The 21,773-nt window shown below is 39.7% G+C and overlaps 1 protein-coding gene across 3 annotated transcripts in view; it reads left to right on the top strand.

The window, feature by feature from the left end:
- AVL9 (AVL9 cell migration associated) overlaps positions 1-20,942 on the top strand; it is a 72,108-nt gene extending 51,166 nt beyond the window's left edge. The window contains exons 11-16 of one of the 3 annotated variants that reach the window (XM_032286831.1): positions 6,650-6,784; positions 8,845-9,064; positions 11,601-11,718; positions 15,609-15,662; positions 16,960-17,048; positions 20,198-20,942. In XM_032286831.1, the coding sequence (XP_032142722.1) occupies positions 6,650-6,784; positions 8,845-9,064; positions 11,601-11,718; positions 15,609-15,662; positions 16,960-17,048; positions 20,198-20,313 (732 nt within the window). In that variant the 3' untranslated portion in view covers positions 20,314-20,942. Of the gene's footprint in view, positions 1-6,649; positions 6,797-8,844; positions 9,065-11,600; positions 11,719-15,608; positions 15,663-16,959; positions 17,049-20,197 lie in introns of all 3 variants that reach the window. The other 2 variants (XM_032286830.1, XM_032286832.1) reach the window with 2 other exon arrangements.
- The last annotated feature ends 831 nt before the right edge of the window (positions 20,943-21,773 follow it).

Genomic DNA, 21,773 nt, shown 5'->3' with positions numbered 1-21,773 from the left:
CCTTAAATTTCATTTTATTTGTAACTTAGTTTCGAGACAGAGTTTTGCTTTTCATCCAGGCTGGAATGCAGTGTCATGATCTCAGCTCACTGCAGCCTTGACCTTCCAGGTTCAAATGATCCTCTCGCCTCAGCCTCCCAAGCAGCTGGGACTACAGACGTGTACCACAACACCCAACTAATTTTTGCATTTTTTTTTGTAGAAACAGAGTTTCATCATGTTGCCCAGGCTAGTTTCGAACTCCTGGGCTCAAGTGATTCACCCACCTCGACCTTTTGAACCTAGCCCAATCCCGAACTTTTTAAAGTCACAGATTTATGAAACAGTTAAAAGTATATGTAGTTGGAAACTATTCTTTTACCTGCCACTCAGATTAAACTCATTTAAATATTGCTTCTGGCCATGCGCAGTGGCTCAATCCTGTAATCCCAACACTTTGGGAGGCCAAGGCAGGTGGATCACCGGAGTTCAGGAGTTCAAGACCAGCCTGGCTAACATAGTGAAACCCCTTTTCTACTAAAAATGTAAAAATTAGCCAGGTGGGGTGGCAGGCGCCTGTAGTCCCCACTACTTGGGAGGCTGAGACAGGAAAATCTCTTGAACCTGGGAGGTAGAGGTTGCAGTGAGCCGAGATTGTGCCAACTGCACTTCAGCCTGGGTGACAGAGTAAGATCCTTTCTCAAAAAAATGAATGAATGCTTCTAAGTTTATAGTTGGCTCACTTGCTTGCAGATTGTCATTTTCAAGTTTAGTGAACCTGCAGATAACCTAATTGACTCTCTGAAAAGTGAGAGATGTATGTTTATAAATTTTAAGTGGAACTGTAACCAAATGTAGGTTCAGTAGTTGGTGCTTGCAAAATCCAATTAACAAGAGCAAGGTGTGGTATGAAGTGACTTACTCCAAAACTAGGTTAGGGGAAGAAGTACAAGCTTCCTGCCTTAAGGCTCCTCCTGCTTCACTTTTGGAGCAGGAAGTGGGTACTTTTTATAAGAAATATAAAAAGTGTGCCTGGCATAAATGGCACACAGAAGAGGAACCAAGCAGGTAGAGGTTCATGTACTTCAGTGCCTTATCTACCGGGTGGTATAGTTGGCATCTTCATGGGCAGAAGTAGGTTGTAGGGTGGCTAAAACTCTGAAACTCTCCAGATGGTAGAGTTTCCTGATGGACACTCTGTGTTGTAAATTGACTGTTGTCTCTCTAGGCAGTCTCCTGGTGGGTAAGAGTTCCAGAACCACTGCAGAGCTTTTAAGCACATTGTTAGATGAACTTGCCCTAAAGGGAGTGTGTGGTGAAGGGGAGGTAAAAAGGGAGGTAAAATTTAGAAATTGCATTTCTAAAGAGCTAATTAGGGTGTGGGGAACAGGAAATCGAGAAAGAAAAGAAAAAAGATAGCATTGTCTTTTCTAAGAAAAATAACATTGTCTTTTTCTTAGAAAAATGGGGATACTCCGAGAACTATTTTTTTTCTCAGCATTGTTTATAGTTTTACCCATGTTTTGCATGAAGCTGTATATTATTATTACCTGGCAATGTCCCATTATATGACTATTCTGCAGTTCGTCATTTTTGCTATGGATGGATATCTACATTTTTTCCAGTTTCTGGCTACTATAAATAATGCTGGTGTGAAGTTCCTGTTCAGGGATCTTGAGGTATACATGCCAGAGTGTCTCTAGGATCCAATGCCTAAAGGAAAGAATACTTGATCATAGAAAATGAGTATCCTTCAGCCTTACTGGATAATTCCAAATTATTTTCTAAAGCGGTTATAACAGTTACCATTCTCATAAGCCATGTATCAGAGTTCCTATTGCCCCACATTCCCCACACTTGATATTGTCAGACTAGTTTTAGTCAATCTGATGATATTGTGTGGCTCTTAGTTTGCGTTTTTTGATCATTGCTACTGAGCTTGAACATCTTTTCATATACTTGTTGGCTATTTGGATTTCTTTTTGCATAGTATGCGTTAAAAGCTAGATTCTTCCCCTTATAGTCAGTGAATAAACAAGTTCTTTGGAATTCTTGTTATGGGTTTTCTTTGTTTTGTTTTTTTGAGAGAGAGTCTCACTCTGTTCCCCAGGCTAGAGTATGTTAGCATTATCTCGGCTTAGTGCAACCTCCACCTCCCAGGTTCAAACAATTCTCCTGCCTCAGCCTCCCGAGTAGCTGGGATTACAGGTACCCACCACTATGCCTGGCTGATTTTTGTATATTTAGTAGAGACAGGGTCTTACCATGTTGGCCAGGCTGGTCTAGAACTCCTGACCTCAAGTGATCCGCCTGCCTCAGCCTCCCGAAGTCCTGGGAATACAGACATGAGCCATTGCACCTGCCTTTGGGATTCTGGTATAAGGAATTCTCTCCTACCTCAGGATCATAAAGACAGTCTCTCATATATATATATATATATATATATATATATATATATATATGTATTTAAAATGTATATTAAATATGTGTATTAAAATATACATATGTATTAAAAATATATATATTCAAATATATGTTTAATATATATTAAAAATATACATGTTATATTTATATATATACTAAAAATATGTATTAAATTATGTATTTAAAATATACATATTTAAAATACATTTATAAATATATATTTTTTAATATATACATATTTTTTGAAACAGTTTTGCTCTTGTTGCCCAGTCTGGAGTGCAATGGCACAATGTCAGTTCACTGCAACCTCCGCCTCCCAAGTTCAAGTGATTCCTCTGCCTCAGCCTCCTGAGTAGCTGGGATTACAGGCATGTACCATCACTCTCAGCTAATTTTGTGTGTTTAGTAGAGACGGGGTTTCACCATGTTGGTCAGGCTGGTCTCAAACTCCCGACCTCAGGCGATCCGCCTGCCTCAGCCTCCCAAAGTGCTAAGATTACAGGCATGAGCCACCACGTGGCCTATTTTTCTTAAGCTATTATAGTTTTGACTTTCACATTTTGGTTTTTCTCTACCTGGAATTGATTTTTGTGTTTGCTTGGGGAAGTGTGTGTTTCTGGACTCTTGTTGCTGTTCCATTAGTATATTTGTCCTTGTGTCAGTCCCCACATTGTGCTGATGACCTGTAAGTCGTGCTGGTGAGAGGAAAGCCTTCTGTCTTACTATTGTTCTTCAAGAGTTTCTTAGCCCTTGGCATTTCCTCATCAGTTTTAGAATTAGCTTCTCCAGTTCATAGTTACACACTTACACAGATGGAGGTTTTGATAGCCATTACATTTAGACCATAGATCAGTTTTGGAGAGAATTGACCTTACTGCAACTTGGAGGCTACCAATTTGTAACCACACTTCTTAATATCATCCTTGACTAGAGAAGTGATGAGAAAATGGCCCTTGATCCCAGTCACTTCCTGGCCCCTTCTGAGTTGTGTGAAAGAAGGCACACTATTCTTCTGCAGCTCCTTAGACCCGCTCAGAAGAGTTCTACCCGATTCCCCTCATTGAGATGTGGTTTTGTTTGTTTTTTAATTATGGTAAAAACACAAAATTTACAATCTTTACCATTTTAAAATATATAGTTCAGTTGTGATAACTGTTATTCACACTTTTGTGCTACGGATTTCAAAACCTTTTCGCCTTACAGAACTGAAACTATACCCATGAACAAATCCCCATTTCCCCTACTTCACCCACCCCCTGGCAACCACCATTCTTTTTTCTATGATTTGTCTACTTTAAGTACCTCATATAAGAGGCATTAAACAGTATCTGTCTATTTTTGACAGGCTTATTTCACTTAACATAATGTCCTCAAGCTTCATCCATGTTGTAGCATGTGACAGGATTTCCTTCCTTTTTAAGGCTGAATAATATTCCATGGTATATATGTTCAACATTTTGTTTATCAATCCATCGATCATTGGATATTTGGGTTGCCTCTACCTCTTGGCTATTGTGAATAGTGCTGCTACAAAACATGGGTGTACAAGTATATCACCAATAATATGTTTGGAGGTTTTTAAAACCACTGTATACTGCAGTTTCAAATATGGAAGTTTAAGTGCTTAGAAAAGTGGAAAGGCAGGAGTGGGCTTGGGCGTGGAGGCTGCTTTGTGTGAAAGGACCCTTGCTCTTTTTGCCACCATACGTTTAAATGTAGGCTAAGTTGATCATTACTAAAAGTTGATCATGACTAAAGGTAACGGTACAACTTGTTTGTGTCAGAGTCTCACTCTGTCACCCAGCCTGGAGAGCAGTGGCATGATCTCAGCTCACTGCAGCTTCGACTTCCTAGGCTCAAGCTGTCCTCCTACCTCAGTCTCTCGAGTAGCTGGACCCACAAGAATGCTAATAAAGTCTCCCTTCCGTCCCATCCCCTGCTATCCAGCTGCCCTCTCTAGTGGCAGCCAACATTGTCACTGTCTTGTGTTTCCTTCTGGGGGTATTCTATGCAAAAACAAATGCATATTTTTCCCCTCCCTTTTTACAAATGGTGGCAGAATGTGCCCATTTTTAACCTTTATTCTTTTTTTTTCTGAGACCTAGTTTTTGCTCTCTTCGCCCAGGCTGGAGTGCCATGGTGTGATCTCAGCTCACTGCAACCTCCACCTCCCGGGTTCAAGCAATTCTGTATCAGCCTCCCAAGCTGTTGGGATTACAGGTGCGCACCATCATGCCCAGCTCATTTTTATATTTTTTAATAGAGATGGGGTTTCACCGTGTTGGCCAGGCTAGTCTCGAACTCCTGACCTCAGGTAATCTGCCCTCTTCGGCTTCCCAAAGTGCCAGGATTACAGGCATGAGCTGCCACTCCTAACCTTTTTAATTTTTTTTTCTAGAGACAATGTCTTACCGTGCTGCCTGGGCCCATCTTGAACTCCTGGGCTCACTTTGGCCACCCAAAGTGCTGGGATTACAGATGTGAGTCATCATGCCCAGCCCCCTGATTCTTTTTTACATAATATTTTTATTTTTTTAAGGCTGGAGTGCAACAGTGCGATCTTGGCTCACTGCACCCTTCACCTCCTGAGTTCAAGCGATTCTCCTGTCTTGGCCTCCTGAGTAGCTGGGATTACAGCTGCCTGCCACCATGCCTGGACAATTTTTGAATTTTTAGTAGAGACAGGGTTTCAGCATGTTGGCCAGGCTGGTCTCGAACTCCTGACCTCAAGTGATCCTCCTGCCCCAGCCTCCCAAAGTGCTAGGATTACAGGCATGAGCCACCATGCCCAGCCCATAATATTCTTTGGAGATGAACATCATTTTTTATGGCTGCAGGGTTCAGTGTATGGATGAACATTTATTTAGTCCGCTATTAATGAACAGTTTGGATTCTAGTCTTTTGGTATTACATTTATTGTCATAAATATCATACATGATATAATATTTCTAGGATACTGTAGGATAAATTACAAGTAGAATGCTGGGCCAAAAGGCATGTATATTTATACATTTTTAAAGGATTTTAAAATATTTTTTAAAAGCTTTGACCTTATTTTTTTTTAAACATACTTTTTAGTTTTGTTGTTATCATGAAATATAATACTGATTCTGAATGAGGAGCCTGGGTTGAGAAGCTCTGTACTGAGCATCTCTGATGCAAAGACATGGATTTATTTTTGCTGCTGCTGCTAGTTAGGGTGTGATCAAGCAAGGAAGACATTATCAAGAGTAAGAATATAACCAAATTACTAGACATATATTCTAACTTTTGAAAGTCTTTTCATATTCAGTGTTTAACAACCACCTATTAGCTACACAGAGTGCTCCCCTAGTTGCAATAAAGAATATCAATTTGTGGGCTGGGCGCAGTGGCTCACGCCTGTAATCCCAGCACTTTGGGAGGCCAAGGCGGGTGGATCATGAGGTCAGGAAATTGAGACCATCCTGGCCAACATGGTGAAACTCTGTCTTTACTTAAAAAAAAAAATACAAAAATTAGCTGGGCGTGGTGGCTTGCGCCTGCAGTCCTAGCTACACGGGAGGCTGAGGTGGAAGAATAGCTTGAACCAGGGATTCGGAGGTTGAAGTGAGCCGAGATCATGCCACTGCACTCCAGTCTGGTCACAGAGCAAGACCATCTCAAAAAGGTGGAGCAAATGCTGTTTTCAAATAAAATTCAAATGGAAATTAATTAAATACACAAATACCACCAGTGTCATTTTTGTTTTAAATATTTAATAGCAAATATCTTGAAATCTTTGTGCATGATTTTTAGCATAGGACAATGTAACAAATGCTATGCAGTGCTTTCCTATTCTCCTAATACTACTTTGGAGTGTTTATGTGTAGATGCATGTATTTAAAATTTTTAACAGCCTTCTACTAAACAATGTACTTATTAACAAGTGCAATGCTTCATCTCCTAAATGAAACGGTTCCATTCATTAGTTTCTGTAGAGGCTTTTAAATTAAACAAGAACAAAGTGATCAAGAAAGACAGCCTTCATATTAAACCATCTTGGCAAGATTTGACCATTCATGGAGACAATTGGCTAATCATTAACTGGACTTATTACAGTCAAAACTTGAAGTTCCCCTGTATTATTATTTTATTGAGTCCAAGATTAGCTGATTTACAGGGCAGGAAGAATGGGAGTTTCTTTTCCGACTGTTACCTCTCAAGTTTAAAGAGAAAGGTAACCTTTTACTTTTCTGATATTTTCTATTACTCTTCTAATTCATAGGGATATCTGTGTTTGCCTTACATGGCATTGCAGCAGCATCATCTTCTCTCCGATGTCACCGTTCGGGGATTTGTTGCTGGAGCTACTAACATCCTTTTTCGACAACAGAAACACCTCAGTGATGCCATTGTGGAAGTACGTTTATGTGTGAGTGTGTGTATTTGGCCCTGCTTATACTTTCTTAACTACAGTTTTCCTTTCTTAACTACAGTTATGAATGTATAGTAGCAACACTAGAAATGCTAATAATTGTAACTGCATGTCATGTATTGTAAGTATTTTATGTGTATTAACTGGTCTTATTCTCATAACAACCCAGTCAATAGCACTATACTATCCACATTTTACACTGCAGAGGCTGAGGAACAGAGAGATTAAGTGATTTGTACAATATCAAACACCCTGTAAATGGGTAAACCAGGATACCAATCTGGGCAACTGGGCCTATCAGTACCTCACGATTTTAAAAATGTGTTTGTTGTTTAAGTAATTTTAATCCTTCTAGCCTGTTTAGAATGCTCTTGATACCAAGAAGGAAGCTATGCATAAATATTTGACATCAATATATAAGAAATTTGTTATTTTACAATTGAAATAATCTTTTTTTCTTTTTTGAGACAGAGTTTCGCTCTTGTTGCCCAGGCTAGAGTAGAATAACATGGTCTCGGCTCACTGCAACCTCCACTTCCCGGGTTCAAGTGATTCTCCTGCCTCAGCCTCCTGAGTAGCTGGGATTACAGGTGCTTGCTACCACACCCAGCTAATTTTTTCAATTTTTGTAGAGATGGGGTTTTACCACATTGGCCAGGCTGGTCTCGAACTCCTGACCTCAGGTGATCCACCTGCCTTGGCGTCCTCAAGTGCTGGGATTACAGGCGTGAGCCACTGCACACAGCCTGAAATAGTTTTTGACAAAGAAATTTTATGAGGCCTGGTGCAGTGGCTCACGCGTGTAATCCCAGCACATTCAGATGCTGAGGTGGGTGGATCACCTGAGGTCAGGAGTTCAAGACCAGCCTCTGGCCAACATGGTGAGACCCCATGTCTACTAAAAATACAAAAAAAAAATTATCTGGGTGTGGTGGTGTGTGCCTGTAGTCCCAGCAACTCAGGAGGCTGAGACAGGAGAATCACTTGAACCTGGGAGGTAGAGGCTGCAGTGAGCCAAGATTGCAGCACTGCACTCCAGCCTAGGTGACAGAGTGAGACCCTGTCTCCAAAAGAAAGGCCAGGTATGATGGCTCATGCCTGTAATCCCAGCACTTTGAGAGGCCGAGATGGGTGGATCACGAGGTCAGGAGTTCAAGACCAGCCTGGCCAAGATGGTGAAACCCTCTCTCTACTAAATATACAAAAATTAGCGAGGCATGGTGGCACACACTTATAATCCCAGCTACTTGGGAGGCTGAGGCAGGAGAATCACTTGAATCCAGGCTGCAGAGGTTGCAGTGAGCCGAGATTGCACCACTGCACTCCAGCCTGGGCAATAGAGTGAGACTCTGTCTCAAAAACAAAAAATAAAAGGCTTTTGTAGTTTCTGACAGAAAGTATGGAAACATATTTCTTGGGCAAATTGTTGTAATAAATGTATCTTTGAATCCTGGACTTTTCATTCTATTATAATTCCAAATTTGAAGAAGAAAAATATATATACATTTTCCAAGACAGGAGGATATAGATGGGAGGATTACAGAGCTGCTTCAACATTTTTGGTTACATTCTAGTTCTGTAGTGGGTTGGTGCGTTCATAGGAATTTCTTTTATTATTACACTTCAAAACTAACCTGTAAAATGCATTTCTTAGTATGTCAAATATTACATAGTAAGAATATTCTAAGTATCTGCATGCAAAAGAAAAAGTATTTAAGGAATTATACTTGTTAAATGTGTTCATTTCTGCTAGTGAAATGTGATTTTTACATATATTTCTATATTTTCCTAAATATTTGCAATCTACATGAATTACTTTTATAATGTAAAATTCTCTATTTGTGTATTTTCTAAAAACAGAAAATGAACATTTTATAAATAGAAAACTTCAGTGTACAAACCTCTTTCTTAGACTCATCTTTTGAGAATGCTGTTATTCATATTTTTTATTTCCAGCTCCACCTTCCCTGTAGTTACTCTGTAAAGTGTGGCATGGATGTCTGCGTGAATGCCCAGACTCTGACTTGTACCTGGATACCCTCTAGGTAGAAGAAGCTCTGATCCAGATTCATGATCCAGAACTCAGGAAGCTGCTTAACCCAACCACTGCAGACCTAAGGTTCGCAGATTACCTAGTGAGGCACGTGACTGAGAATCGGGATGACGTCTTCCTAGATGGCACGGGCTGGGAGGGAGGTGACGAATGGATCCGGGCCCAGTTTGCAGTCTACATTCATGCCCTGCTGGCTGCCACACTGCAGTTAGGTAAGAAACCCTGTGGAGCACACAGGTAGCTGTTTTACTATAATATTTCATTTTGTAACATCTATGAGGTTTTGGATTACACAATAAATACATATTCCATATAGAAAAATTACCACTTATTCCCTCATACAGAGCCACTTTTAACATCTTGAGTACCTTATAGCCTTTCAGAACTTCCTATGCATGTATTTTGGATTTCGGTTTATTGGTACTTTTGGTGGTCCTTTTACAAAAATGGATCCCTTTATACATGTTTTCTGAAACCTTTTATTACTTTGTAATAGAACCAACACATATCATCATGAACATATATCATCACTTTTACATGGCTGCCTCGTATTCCTTTCTGTGGAAAGATATATCAATATTTGGCAGCTGTTTATGAATACTGCCTACATGTTTTTAAGATGCATAAAGGGAGAAAAAAGAATATAAAAAACAGAAATCATTGAAAATCATGTTGTAAATGATTAAATTTCCAAATTTATAACCCATTCTAAGAAACATTATTCCTATTAAATGGTTAAAATGGGACAAGTAAACATGGGCTTACTCCTGCATTAAAACTATCTCATTCCTCTTGGGAAAAAAATGTATAAGTAGTGAAAATGGAGCTCTGCATTGAGCTTTTCACCTTGGACATTTGGCAGATACTCATTACTGTTGTTAAAAATGTGTTGAGCTTGTGTTTTTTCCTTCAGTTAACTGTAACCATTTTTTAAATTGCGATGAAATACATATAGCATAAAATTTACCATTTTTACCATTTTTAAATGTGTCATTCCACAGTGTTATTAGATACATTCACATTGTTGTGTCAATAGATTTTTTTAATCAACACCAGCCACCACCACATGCTGCCAGGTTAGTTATTCACATTGTGCATAAGTAGTTTTAAATCAGGTTTCAGGAGTGTTTTTCATTTGTAAAACATGGTTAAGGAACAAGTCCTCATTTGTTAATGGGTTATTTTTAAATGTTTGCCACCACCACAAATGTAGCAGCTGAGACACCAAAATTAAATCCTTTAACCCCAAAGCATTCAGTAATCTAGAAAGAAAACTTCAGCGAGTCTCCACCATCATGTAGCTTGAGTAATTAATTTGCTTTTTAAAAAAATATTTGCCCAGGAAGCTGTAAGCAGTGAAAATGGTAGCTTACATTTTTTTTTTTTTTTTTTGAACATTAAATATGTGCAGGGACCAGTGTTCCGAGCACTTTGCATCTAATAATTCATTTCATCCTCACAACAATCCTGGAGGTAGGTACCTTGTCATCGCCTTCTACAGAAGAGAAAATGAAGCCCACAAAGGTTAAATAGCTTGCTCATCCATCTGATAAGAGGCTGAGGTGGGCTCTGATCGCAGACAGTTTGGCTTAGGCCCAAACTCTTAACAAGTAACAAGGTCAAAAGAGGAAATTCAGCCAATGAACTGCTTGAGGAACAAGTTCCTAGAACAACTTCTTCATGCTGTGTGTGGAACTGTGTATCTCATTCATTTCTTTTCTACCAACAAAAGGTACTTTGTATTTTACCTTCAATGCAAACAACATGCAGTTAATATATGAAGTAATAGCCATTTATATCAGTTCTCCAAACCATTTCTGGTCTTCCAAGTCAGGGAAACAGGCATGGATGCTTTCCCATAGTATTGATAAAGCTGACAACTTTATCAGTTTTTAGTATATTTTTTTTTTGAGATGGAGTCTCTTATCACCCAGGCTAGTGTGCGGTGGCATGATCTCAGTTCATTGCAACCTCCACCTCCCAGGTTCAAGCAATTCTCTTGCCTCAGCCTCCTGAGTAGCTGGGACTATAGGCACATGCCACCACTTCCCAGCTAGTTTTTGTATTTTTAGTAGAGATGGGGTTTCACCATGTTGGCCAGGCTGGTCTCAGACTCATGACCTCTGGTAATCTGCCCGCTTACCCAAAGTGCTGGGATTACAGGTAAGAGCCACTACACCTGGCTTTTTAAAAGTATTTTTGACAGTGAAATGCTGGGAAATTCAAGAATGAAATGCCAAATCATGACACAAAGTCCAAAGAGAAAATCATGACTGAAAGAACCACATTGTGTATTCATTCCTAATTTTCTTTTGGGCGGCAGGGGGTGGGGTGTGGATGGCATTCATAAAAACAGAAAGATATCCTAGTCGCCTCTGCCATACATGTAAATCAGTATGTTTATTCACTGTCAAGCATACAGTTTTTGTTTAACTAATAATGCTGTCCTCATAATGGTAAAGAGAACATGAAAATATTTTGGAGCTGTAAGGAACCTTGGAAAATATCTGGCTCAACCCTCTTAAGAAAATGACATTCTGAGTGATTAAGTGACTTGCCAAAGGCCACATAGCTTCTTAACAGGATTTCTGGAGCTAGACCCAAGTTTCCTGACACCTGGTAGGCTATCTCCCCCAAATATGTGAGGGCAGGGGGATAAAGCCATCCTTCACCGTGTTTGGTTGTTAATGTTCACATCCCTGCATGGCTACAGCCGAGCTTAACTTCTTTCACTTATTTACTTGACAGATAATGAAAAGATATTATCGGACTATGGGACAACTTTTATTACGGCATGGAAGAATACTCACAACTACAGGGTGTGGAACAGCAACAAGCATCCTGCACTTGCAGAAATAAATCCAAAGTAAGTGCATCCTCTGAAGATTGATAGTACATAAATGGTTGGTTTACGAGTGCTCGATACAAAGAAAATTCTATTTTAACTTGGATATTGTGAATATCTTCAAGAATCCCCTTAAGTAGGTCATAAAAAGGTTCCCAAATACAGAGAAACAGCTTAGAAACTGCTTCCATATTCAGATTCCGTATACAAAAAGCATGAGCATTATGGGAACCACTAACATTTCCCTAGCTCTCGATGTGATTCAGAGAGGAAGTCCCTGGCACTTGGTGATGCTCAGTACACAGTGATTTTTATTTAACAGAATGCTTAAACAAGATAGAAGCCTAGAAGGAAACACCACTAGTTTAAAACTGGGAGGCTATTTTAGAACATGACATGCAAAACCAATTAAAGTTAATATCTGGGGCCTGTAATCCTAGCACTTTGGGAGGCCAAAGTAGGCGGATCACCTGAGGTCGGGAGTTTGAGACCAGCCTGGCCAACATGCTGAAACCCCATCTCTACTAAAAATACAAAAAAAAAAAAAAAAAAAAAAAAAATTAGCCAGACATGGTAGTGGGCACCTGTTATCCCAGCTATTCAGGAGGCTGAGGCGGGAGAATCACTTGAACCTGGGAGGTGGAGGTTGCAATGAGATGAGATTGCACCAGCCTGGACAACAAGAGGGAGAGTCTGTCTCAAAAAAAAAAAAAAAAAAAAAGTTAATATCTGGACTCCTGAATATATGATCAGACCTAGTTTCCACATCAGACTAAATTCAACAAAACTTAATACCTGCTACAATACTGAATGTTGATGATGAAAGCTTTATCCCACACAGGCATAAAAGGCTATTGGTTGGAGCCATTATGAAACAATAACATCTGTGTGTGAATGCAGCAGAGCAGCATCAAAGATCAGTTGATATAATGTATACAAGAACTTGTTTTCTCAATTAAAAGATAAAAATGATGTGTTTTTTACATTGATACAAGCATACACCATTTTCATTTGTATTTTAAACTCCTTTGTAAAGAATAAAAGTCAACCTTATACTGACTACTGTATTATTTTGGGTCTAGAATTAATTTTTCTAATGTGATTTAAGTGGTGCTAGAAAGGATACTCTGCTGCGCACGCATGCGTGCACACACACACAATCCAGATATTTAAGCCATAGCAACTTGGGGAAGCATCTGCATGAGTAAGGTGGTACAGAGGGTTTTGGATAACATGTCTGTTAAGCTTTATATTATGCATCAAGAAAAATAACTAAGGAGCTGGGCACAGTGGTGTGTGCTTATAGTCCCAGCTACTTGGGAGACTGAGGTGGGAGGATTACTTGAACCTACAGTTTCAAGGCCAGCCTAGGCAACATAATGAGACCCCATCTTTTAAAGTAAAAATGAGTAGGTTCAACACCAATTTTGGTGAATTTAATCATCATACTTGGCTATAGCAGAAACCTATATTGCCATTTCAATATAGTATAAACACAGAAATAAAAGGCAAAATCATTTTAATAGTATTAAATGAAAGGGCTGAGTTCAAAGTGTTCTCCCTCACTGACTACAAAGCCTGTATTCTCAGCGTGCTGAAGGGAAACAGATGTGGAGCTGCTTAGCAGGGTGGCACTCACAGGGTAGTGCTGGGAAGGCAGGGCCTGCGTTGACCCTCCAAGCAGCAAACACGCAGAGCCATCCCAGTCTCCTCCCTGGGCTCTGCACTGGGAGGCCTGGTCAGATCTTTATCTGTCACTACATCTGGTGCTTTTAGCTTGAACCAGCTCTGTAGATGTTAGTGCAGGTCCAAAAGAGCCTTAGCTGAAATGAGTTTTTAAAGGATTATGAAATAGTGCTTAGAAGAACATGTAAAGAAATTGAGCCTATTTAGATGGAAAGAAGGCTGAAGGAAGGACTTGTTACCTGAAATATATAGGTAGGGAAATTATGCAGATATGGTAAGGCAGATTAATAGGAGAAATGGCATACAAATTTATTAATGTGCATGAGGGAGAGCTACAAGAGTGATTGGATTATGTACCCAGGCTCGTGTACCCAACCCACCAACAGGGTACACAAGTTTATATACATGCCTTCTTTAAAGAATTGCGGGCTCAAAGCATGGCCAAAAACAGTTTAGGGTGGTAAGTCAGGTTGCAGGAGGGAGGAGAAAGGAGACCTGGCTAGCAGAGTGGGTCTTGTTATATAGATAAAACTTCACGGATGGCAGTCTTCAGAAGTGATGGTAAATCTTTCTTTCAGACCTTTAAAGGTGTCAGACATTTTGGAGGGCCTCAGAGCAAACCAGGCTGCATTAATGCAGATTTTCTCTACAGATGCAAATCTACCCCAAAAATGACAGCTTTTCATTTATTCTTGCATTTCCAGCCCTTCTGAATAGCCATCTTGAAATATGTCAAAGAAGTATATTTTGGGGTGAAATTATCTAGTTTCCTTCAATAGCAGATTTCCAACATTTTTATGAAATTAAGAAACGTGGTCATGCCTGGTGGCTCATACCTGTAATTCTAGCCCTTTGGGAGGCCGAGTCAGGCAGATCACCTGAGCTCAGGAGTTCAAGACCAACCTGGGCAACATGGTGAAACCCCGTCTCTACTAAAAATTCAAAAAATTAGCTGGGCATGATGGTGAATGCATATAATCCCAGCTACTTGAGAGACTGAGCCAGGAGACTCACTTGAACCTGGGAGGCAGGTTGCAGTGAGCAGAGATCGCACTGCTGCACTCCAGCCTTTGTAACAGTGAGACTCTGTCTCAGAAAAAAAAAACAGGAAATGCTAGACTTCTGTTGTTATCAGAGGGTGCCATTTAGAGATATTTCAAACTAATTATAACTTTTGAGAAGTATGAAACCCTTTCCTTAACTCCTGAAGATTAGGGAAGGCAGCATTCTGACTTAACAAGTAGCAGACATATTTCATCCCTTAAATACAGCCATTCCAGGAACATAGAGAATGATCAAATGATGTGTCAATATTTTCAATCCTGTTATTCAGGAGTCTAGTGATAAGAAGTGTTACATATCCTTACTTTGGTCCATGAAGAGTAATTTGTTATCAGTTGAAGAATCATTAATTGTATTTTGTAAGTAGCTATGGATTTTACTAGGGTGACTTTCTTTGTTAGACCTTGACAGAGGGACCGCTGAGATAAGAATTTGATATTTACTGACTCCCCATTTTATGTGGTCAAATTTCCTGATTTTTTTTCCTCCTGACTATATAATTCCAGAATGCCTGATTTTTTTAGTACACTTTTTTCTTTTAATATAACGGAAATAAATAGGAAAGTCAGAATATACTTTCTTACAAAAGTAAAGATAATGCTGTTTTTTTAAGACTGCTTTTTGAGTTGCTTTTCTAAAAGACAGTAGAGATTTTGCTTATCCATCCACAAATCTTTGCATAACCAATAGCACACATTTATAAGATGGCCAGGATCAAGGTATACGATGTATGACCATGGCCTAAACCAGTGACTCATTTTGACTGTCCTGGGAGCTTGTAAAAAAAAATCTTGAGCCCCACCCCAGACAGACTAAATAAATTAAAATATCAGGATAGCACTAACAAAGGCTACCTGCCCCTAGCGCGCGCGCGCGCACGCGCGCGCACACACACACACACACACACCCAACCACCCACCCACCAACCCACCAACCACCTGTTTTACAAGTCAGGAAACTAAAGCTCAGAGGGGTTAAGTCATCTCTTCTGGATATCATCACTGTAAGTGGAGAGCTGTGATCAAAGCCAAGTTTCCTGATAACCAAATTCAGCACTACACCCAGCTATGTCATCCATGAGAAGCTTACTAATATTTTCTTGTGATAATTCTTTTTTGCAGCCTTTTTGGTAAAATACTGATAAACTCAAACTTTTTTTACAGCCATCCATTTCAAGGCCAATACTCAGTTTCAGACATGAAGTTAAGATTCTCACAGTAAGTACTTAGAGAAAATACTGGGAAAATTCTTAAGTTTGAATTTATGCCATATGTTTCATTGCTAAGTGGGAATTGTTTTCTCTACTTGATAGACTTATGCTTCAAATAGTAACCAAATATGTGCATAACATTCTTTAGCTCAGCAGTGTATATGTCTCAAAGTGAAAACACCGCTATTCCACAGAGGATGGTGTGAACTAATAGCAGGATTTATCATTTTTATTTTGGTGAAGTGCTTTTAGCAAACCATCGCTGTCAGAGAGATTTAGCCGTACATACATCCTTATGTCCTCACCACTTTTTGGTTCATCTGTATGTTCTTTTCGTATATTTATTCTGAAAATGCACATGCTTAAAAGGCTAATTAATTAATTCATAACATAATAATTTAGCTTTTTCTCAGTAATTCTAATTTGGGATGGTTACAGAGTGATTATTGTGTGTATGTGTCTACGTGTGTCTGTGTACATGTGTGAGATTTTTTAAAAATGTACGTAGGCCGGGCATGGTGGCTCACGCCTGTTATTCCAGCACTTTGGGAGGCCCAGGCGGGTGGATCACGAGGTCAGGAGTTTGAGATCAGCCTGACCAACATGGTGAAACCCTGTCTCTACTAAAAATACACAAAGTAGCAGGATGTGGTGGCGCACACCTGAATCCTAGCTACTCAGGAGGCTGAGGCAGGAGAATCTCTTGAACCCAGAAGGCAGAGGTTGTAGTGAGCTGAGATCGCACCACTGCACTCCAGCCTGGGTGACAGAGCAAGACTCCGTCTCAAAAAATAAAATAAATTGCTGGGCGCTGTGGCTCAAGCCTGTAATCCCAGCACTTTGGGAGGCCGAGGCGGGTGGATCACAAGGTCAAGAGATCGAGGCCATCCTGGTCAACACGGTGAAACCCCGTCTCTACTAAAAATACAAAAAATTAGCTGGGCATGGTGGCGCGTGCCTGTAATCCCAGCTACTCAGGAGGCTGAGGCAGGAGAATTGCCTGAACCCAGGAGGCGGAGGTTGTGGTGAGCCGAGATCGTGCCATTGCACGCCAGCCTGGGTAACAAGAGCGAAACTCCGTCTCAAATAAATAAATAAATAAAATAAAATAGAATAAATTGTATCCCAGCTACTCAGGAGGCTGAGGCAGGAGAATTGCCTGAACCCAGGAGACGGAGGTTGCGGTGAGCCGAGATCGCGCCATTGCACTCCAGCCTGGGTAACGAGCGAAACTCCATCTCAAAAAATATATATATAAATAAATAAATAAATTGTATTTAACACTTATTTTATCTTTTACTCAGTTCTGTTCAGAATAGTGAACGTGGCAAAAAACTTGGAAACGTCATGGTCACAACTAGCCGGAATGTTGTACAAACAGGAAAAGCTGTTGGTAAGACATGCCTTTAGCCAGGAACAAATTGGAATCACAATTTGTTTTCTACGTCCATTGTCTGTCTTCAATATGTAATTGATAAACATATAAAGTTGTAAAGATCTGTGTTACATAATAATACAAGAGAGTTTTTAAATTTTTGTCTTATTCATTTGAAAAATTCCAAATAATACCATAAAAGGTCAAACTCCATTACATCTAATAGATAGTGACAAAATTTTTTAATGAAGTCACTGTTTTGTTACCAAAATTCAAGCTTCACCAGAGTTTTCTTACCCCATTTTCTGCACTGTCTACAGTTCTTTATAAATGTCAGAGACTCATAATAAAAGTAAGTATTAGGAGCTGCTGTCCTCTAAGGTAGTATTACACAATAAAGAAAGTGAAGCCAACAGTTGGTGTTTTGAAAAGATCAATAATATTTATAAAATATTTATAGACTGGTACAGATAAGAAGATACAAATTACCAATATTAAGGATGAAAGAGGGATGATTAGTGTAGCTCCTACAGAAATTGAACAAAAAATAAGGGAATATTGTGAACAACTTTATGCTAACAAATTTAACAAATGAAATACACAAATTCTTTTAAAGACTCGTTACCAGCTGGGTGGGGTGACTCATGCCTGTAATCCCAGCACTCTGGGAGGCTGAGGCAGGTGGATCATGAGGTCAGGAGTTCGAGATCAGCCTGAGCAACATGGTGAAACCCCATTTCTACTAAAAATACAAAAATTAGCTGGGCATGGTGGCATGCACCTATAATCCCAGCTACTCAGGAGGCTGAGGCAGGAGAATCACTTGAACCCAGGAGGCCTAGGTTGCAGTGAGCCGAGATCGTGCCATGGCACTCCAGTCTGGGTGACAGAGCAAGACTCTGTCTCAAAGAAAAAACAAAGACCTACATTACCAAAACAGTTGCAAAAAGAAAATATGAATACCCCTATTATCTATTAAAGAAATTGCACCAGATGCAGTGACTCATACGTGTAATCCCAGCACTTTGGGAGACTGAGGCGGGAGGATTGCTTGAGTCTAGGTGTTCAAGACCAGCCTGAGCAACATAGTGAGACCCCATCTCTACAAAAAAATTTAAGAAGTCAGTAGGCATAGTGATATGTGCCTGTAGTCCCAGCTACTCAAAGGGCTGAAGTGGGAGGATTGCTTGAACCCAGGAAGTCAAGGCTGCAGTGAGCCATGACAGCGCCACTGCACTTCAGCCTGTGTGACAGAGCAAGCATCTTACAAAAAGGAAAGAAATTGAATTTAACATGAAAAACCTTGCCATAAGGTTTTTAATTTAAACCAGGCTGCCAAGGTGGCTCCAGTTTGAACTCTGTCAAATGTTTAAGGAAGAAATAATATTAATTCTAGTTTTACACAATATCTTTAAATAAGGTAATACTCCCCAACTCATTTGATAAGGCTGGCATTAATATCAAAGTCAGATAAATGGTAGCAAGCTCTTTTGCACCTAGCTGTTTTCACTTACAATATTTTGAATATTGTTCCACATCAGTTCTAAAATTTTTCATTTTCTATATTTTTAGCTTTTTATTTTGATGTAATTTCGAACTTCAGCATTGCAACAGTGCGAGAAACTCTCAATTATCTCTGATTCACCAATTATTTACATTTTGCCCCATCTGCTTTGTCATACAATATGTTGTAAAAAATAGGGCATTACTACTTCCCTAGCTTCCGAAAGAGGTTAACCATTTCTGAACATAATTCAAAAGTCCCAGAACTAGGTAATCTTTGTGTAGAGGTCCTTATATCCCCAGTTTTCTGAATACCTAGAGAGAGACAGAAAACTCTACAGACTCATATTTGTAAAGACAAACGCAGAACATATAGCGCATTGCAAAGGAACGGAATTTAGCACATAAGCATTTATCTCCAAACAATATGCATTTGAATTTTTTTTTAATTTTTTTAATAGAAAAACTATGCTATATTGTAGATACATTATGTGCTGCTGCTGATAGTTAAATTCTAAAACCTTCTATATTCTTTCCAAGAATAGTGGGAGAATTTTAGTCAACTTAAATAATTTCACTTTAGCATCACCTTTTCTTCTGAGAGAGTCTCACTCTGTTGCCCAGGCTGAAATACAATATGCACGATCTTGGCTTTCTGCAACCTCCACAAGGATCCTCCTCCCTCAGCCTCTCAAGTAGCCAGGACTACAGGCATGCACCACTATGCCTGGCTAATTTTTCTATTTTTTTGTAGAGACAGGGTTTTGCCATGTTGTCCAGGCTGTCTCAAATTCCTGGACTCAAGCTAACCGCCCATCTCAGCTTCCCAAAGTGCTGGGATTACAGGTGTGAGCCACCATGCCAGGCCTAACGTTAACTTTTGAGATAATGTTCTATAAAACACAATAGACCTGGAGCAGAGAGAGTTCTATACATCTTTGTTTAACATAACTTCATTTTAGATGATAAAAGCACATTTCCCTAAAACAACCTAACCACTCTTCCCTGTTTAGGGGGTTACCGATTATCAAGTTGGTATTTAAGGAACACAAAGCAGTTTGACTTTTTAAGCTCTCTAATTATTCTGATATATAGCCAGTGTTGCTAGCACTGAGGGTATTAAAGAAACAGTTTGATGAATACTTTCAGAATGCTTAGGCAGGTAGGCTCCTCCTACACTAACAAATCATCTATCTTTCCTTAAGACATTCCTATGGAAAGGGATTGTTTTGAAACTAAAAATTTAAATATTTTGGCTATTGTTAACATATTGGTGTGTTCTAGTGAATTAACATTTATTGGCTGAGCACAGTGGCTCACACCTGTGATCCCAACACTTTGGGTGGCTGAGGCAGGAGGATCACTTGAGCCAAGGTGTTTAAGACCACCCTGGGCAACACAATGAGACCCTGTCTCTACAAATAATCAAATTAGCCAGATGTGGTCACAAGTGCCTGTGGTCCCAGCTACTTGGGAAGCTGAGGTGGGAGGATCACTTGAGCCCACAGGGAGCCATGACCACTCCACTGCACTCCAGCCTGGGCAACAGATCAAGACCCTGTCTCAGGAAAAAAAGTTTTCTTAATTAAAAGATTATTATGTTGGTCTTTCACTGTCTCAAAAGTTAAGACATTTTTCCTTTCGTTTTTCTTGTCTCCATCCAGGCCAGTCAGTTGGAGGAGCTTTTTCCAGTGCAAAGACAGCTATGTCTTCATGGCTTTCTACTTTCACTATTTCCACCTCCCAAAGTCTCACTGAGCCACCGGATGGGAAGCCTTGAGCAAGGTGTCAGAGGCTGCTGTTGCTTTCTGAGGTTTAAGTGTCCCCTGTCTGTCTGCTGCTCCCAGGCTGTTGTTTATCAGCCACAGATCCACAGCAGGGGACCATATGTCGAACTGTTTACATAGACGGTTGCTCTAAGTGAATGTTTTGGGATGCTGAAATGATGAAATCACAGCCGTAGCAGGGATGGCTTTCCAGGCTGGGGTTTCAATTGACTACTTTTATTTTAGTCTGAGCCTGATTAAAACATACAATGAAACTTCTAATGAATTTTGAGTTCTGATACTGTACATTGGTTTACTTTAGAAGAGTTTTTACTTATGTAAATTTTGTTGTTTTGGTATTTGAATATCTAGATGGTCACTGTAATTTATACTTGCTAAAATTAATTTATATTACCATTTTCTCTAAGGTTGGCCTTAAAATGTGCTTATAAAGTGAAGGGATCATACAGTCGGGCCTTAATTATTTTGCTGAATTATATGATTTCTTGCTTTCTACCCACAAAACATTAATTTGCTTCTTCCCAGAAACATGAAAGTCAGGAGTGGTAGTTCTGAGGATTGGGTGTTTTATGTTTTTAGTTTGTTCTTTCCACAGCCTTTAAAACTTGCTTTCAGATATCAAGGAGTATCATTGTGCTTTCCCTCTCTTTATAACTGTGCAGGTGGGTGTGTGGAGAAATAGCAGAGTGATGGTTTGATGATACTGAAGCAGATTAACATGAATGTGTCTATAAGGCAATACATTCAAAGACCTATGTGTTTATTTTTCAACCCCAGTCATGTTGCAGTCTTTTACAAGCACTTGTTTTTTAATCTAGAGTTTTTGCCATCTGTTTTTTGTTTTTTGTTTTTTTGAGACAGGGTCTGACTCTATTGCCCAGGCTGGAGTACAGTAGTAGCGTGATCTCGGCTCACTGCAACCTCCATCTTCCAGGTTCAAGCAATTCTTGTGCCTCAGCCTCCCAAGTAGCTGGGATTACGGCATGTGCCACCACACCCAGCTAATTTTTGTATTTTTAGTAGAGATGGGGTTTCCCCATGTTGGCCAGGCTGGTCCTGATCTCCTGGTTTCAAGTGATCTGCCTGCCTTGGCCTCCCAAAGTGCTAGGATTACAGGTATAAGCCACTGCGCCCATCCTGTTTCTTTTTTAAACAGTTTTCTATTGGGTGTTTGCAGACCTACAGCTTTTCTCTTAGTCTTATTCTTCATAAAGCTTTGCAAAGCACCTGGTCTCCTAGTTCCCTAATTGAAAGTCCTCCTATAATCAATCCCTACCCCCTTCTAGAAGTATTTATAAAAGAAAAGCAAGATGATTGTAAGTATTAAATAGAAATCTCAGTTTATATTCAGCAATGTAAAAGTGGCAAGAGAAGCAAACTTCAACCATGACATCTGTCATCTGAGAAAGAACATCTGGTTTCATGTTAGGCACATGCATGCATGTGTGTGTGC

Source organism: Sapajus apella, unplaced genomic scaffold (assembly GCF_009761245.1).
Source record: "Sapajus apella isolate SASKATOON/1434 unplaced genomic scaffold, GSC_monkey_1.0 scaffold19, whole genome shotgun sequence".
In the NCBI taxonomy this organism is placed as follows: Eukaryota; Metazoa; Chordata; class Mammalia; order Primates; family Cebidae; genus Sapajus; species Sapajus apella.
The sequence above is the reverse complement of the archived record's forward strand: the minus strand, read 5'-3'. Positions and strand labels throughout refer to the sequence as shown.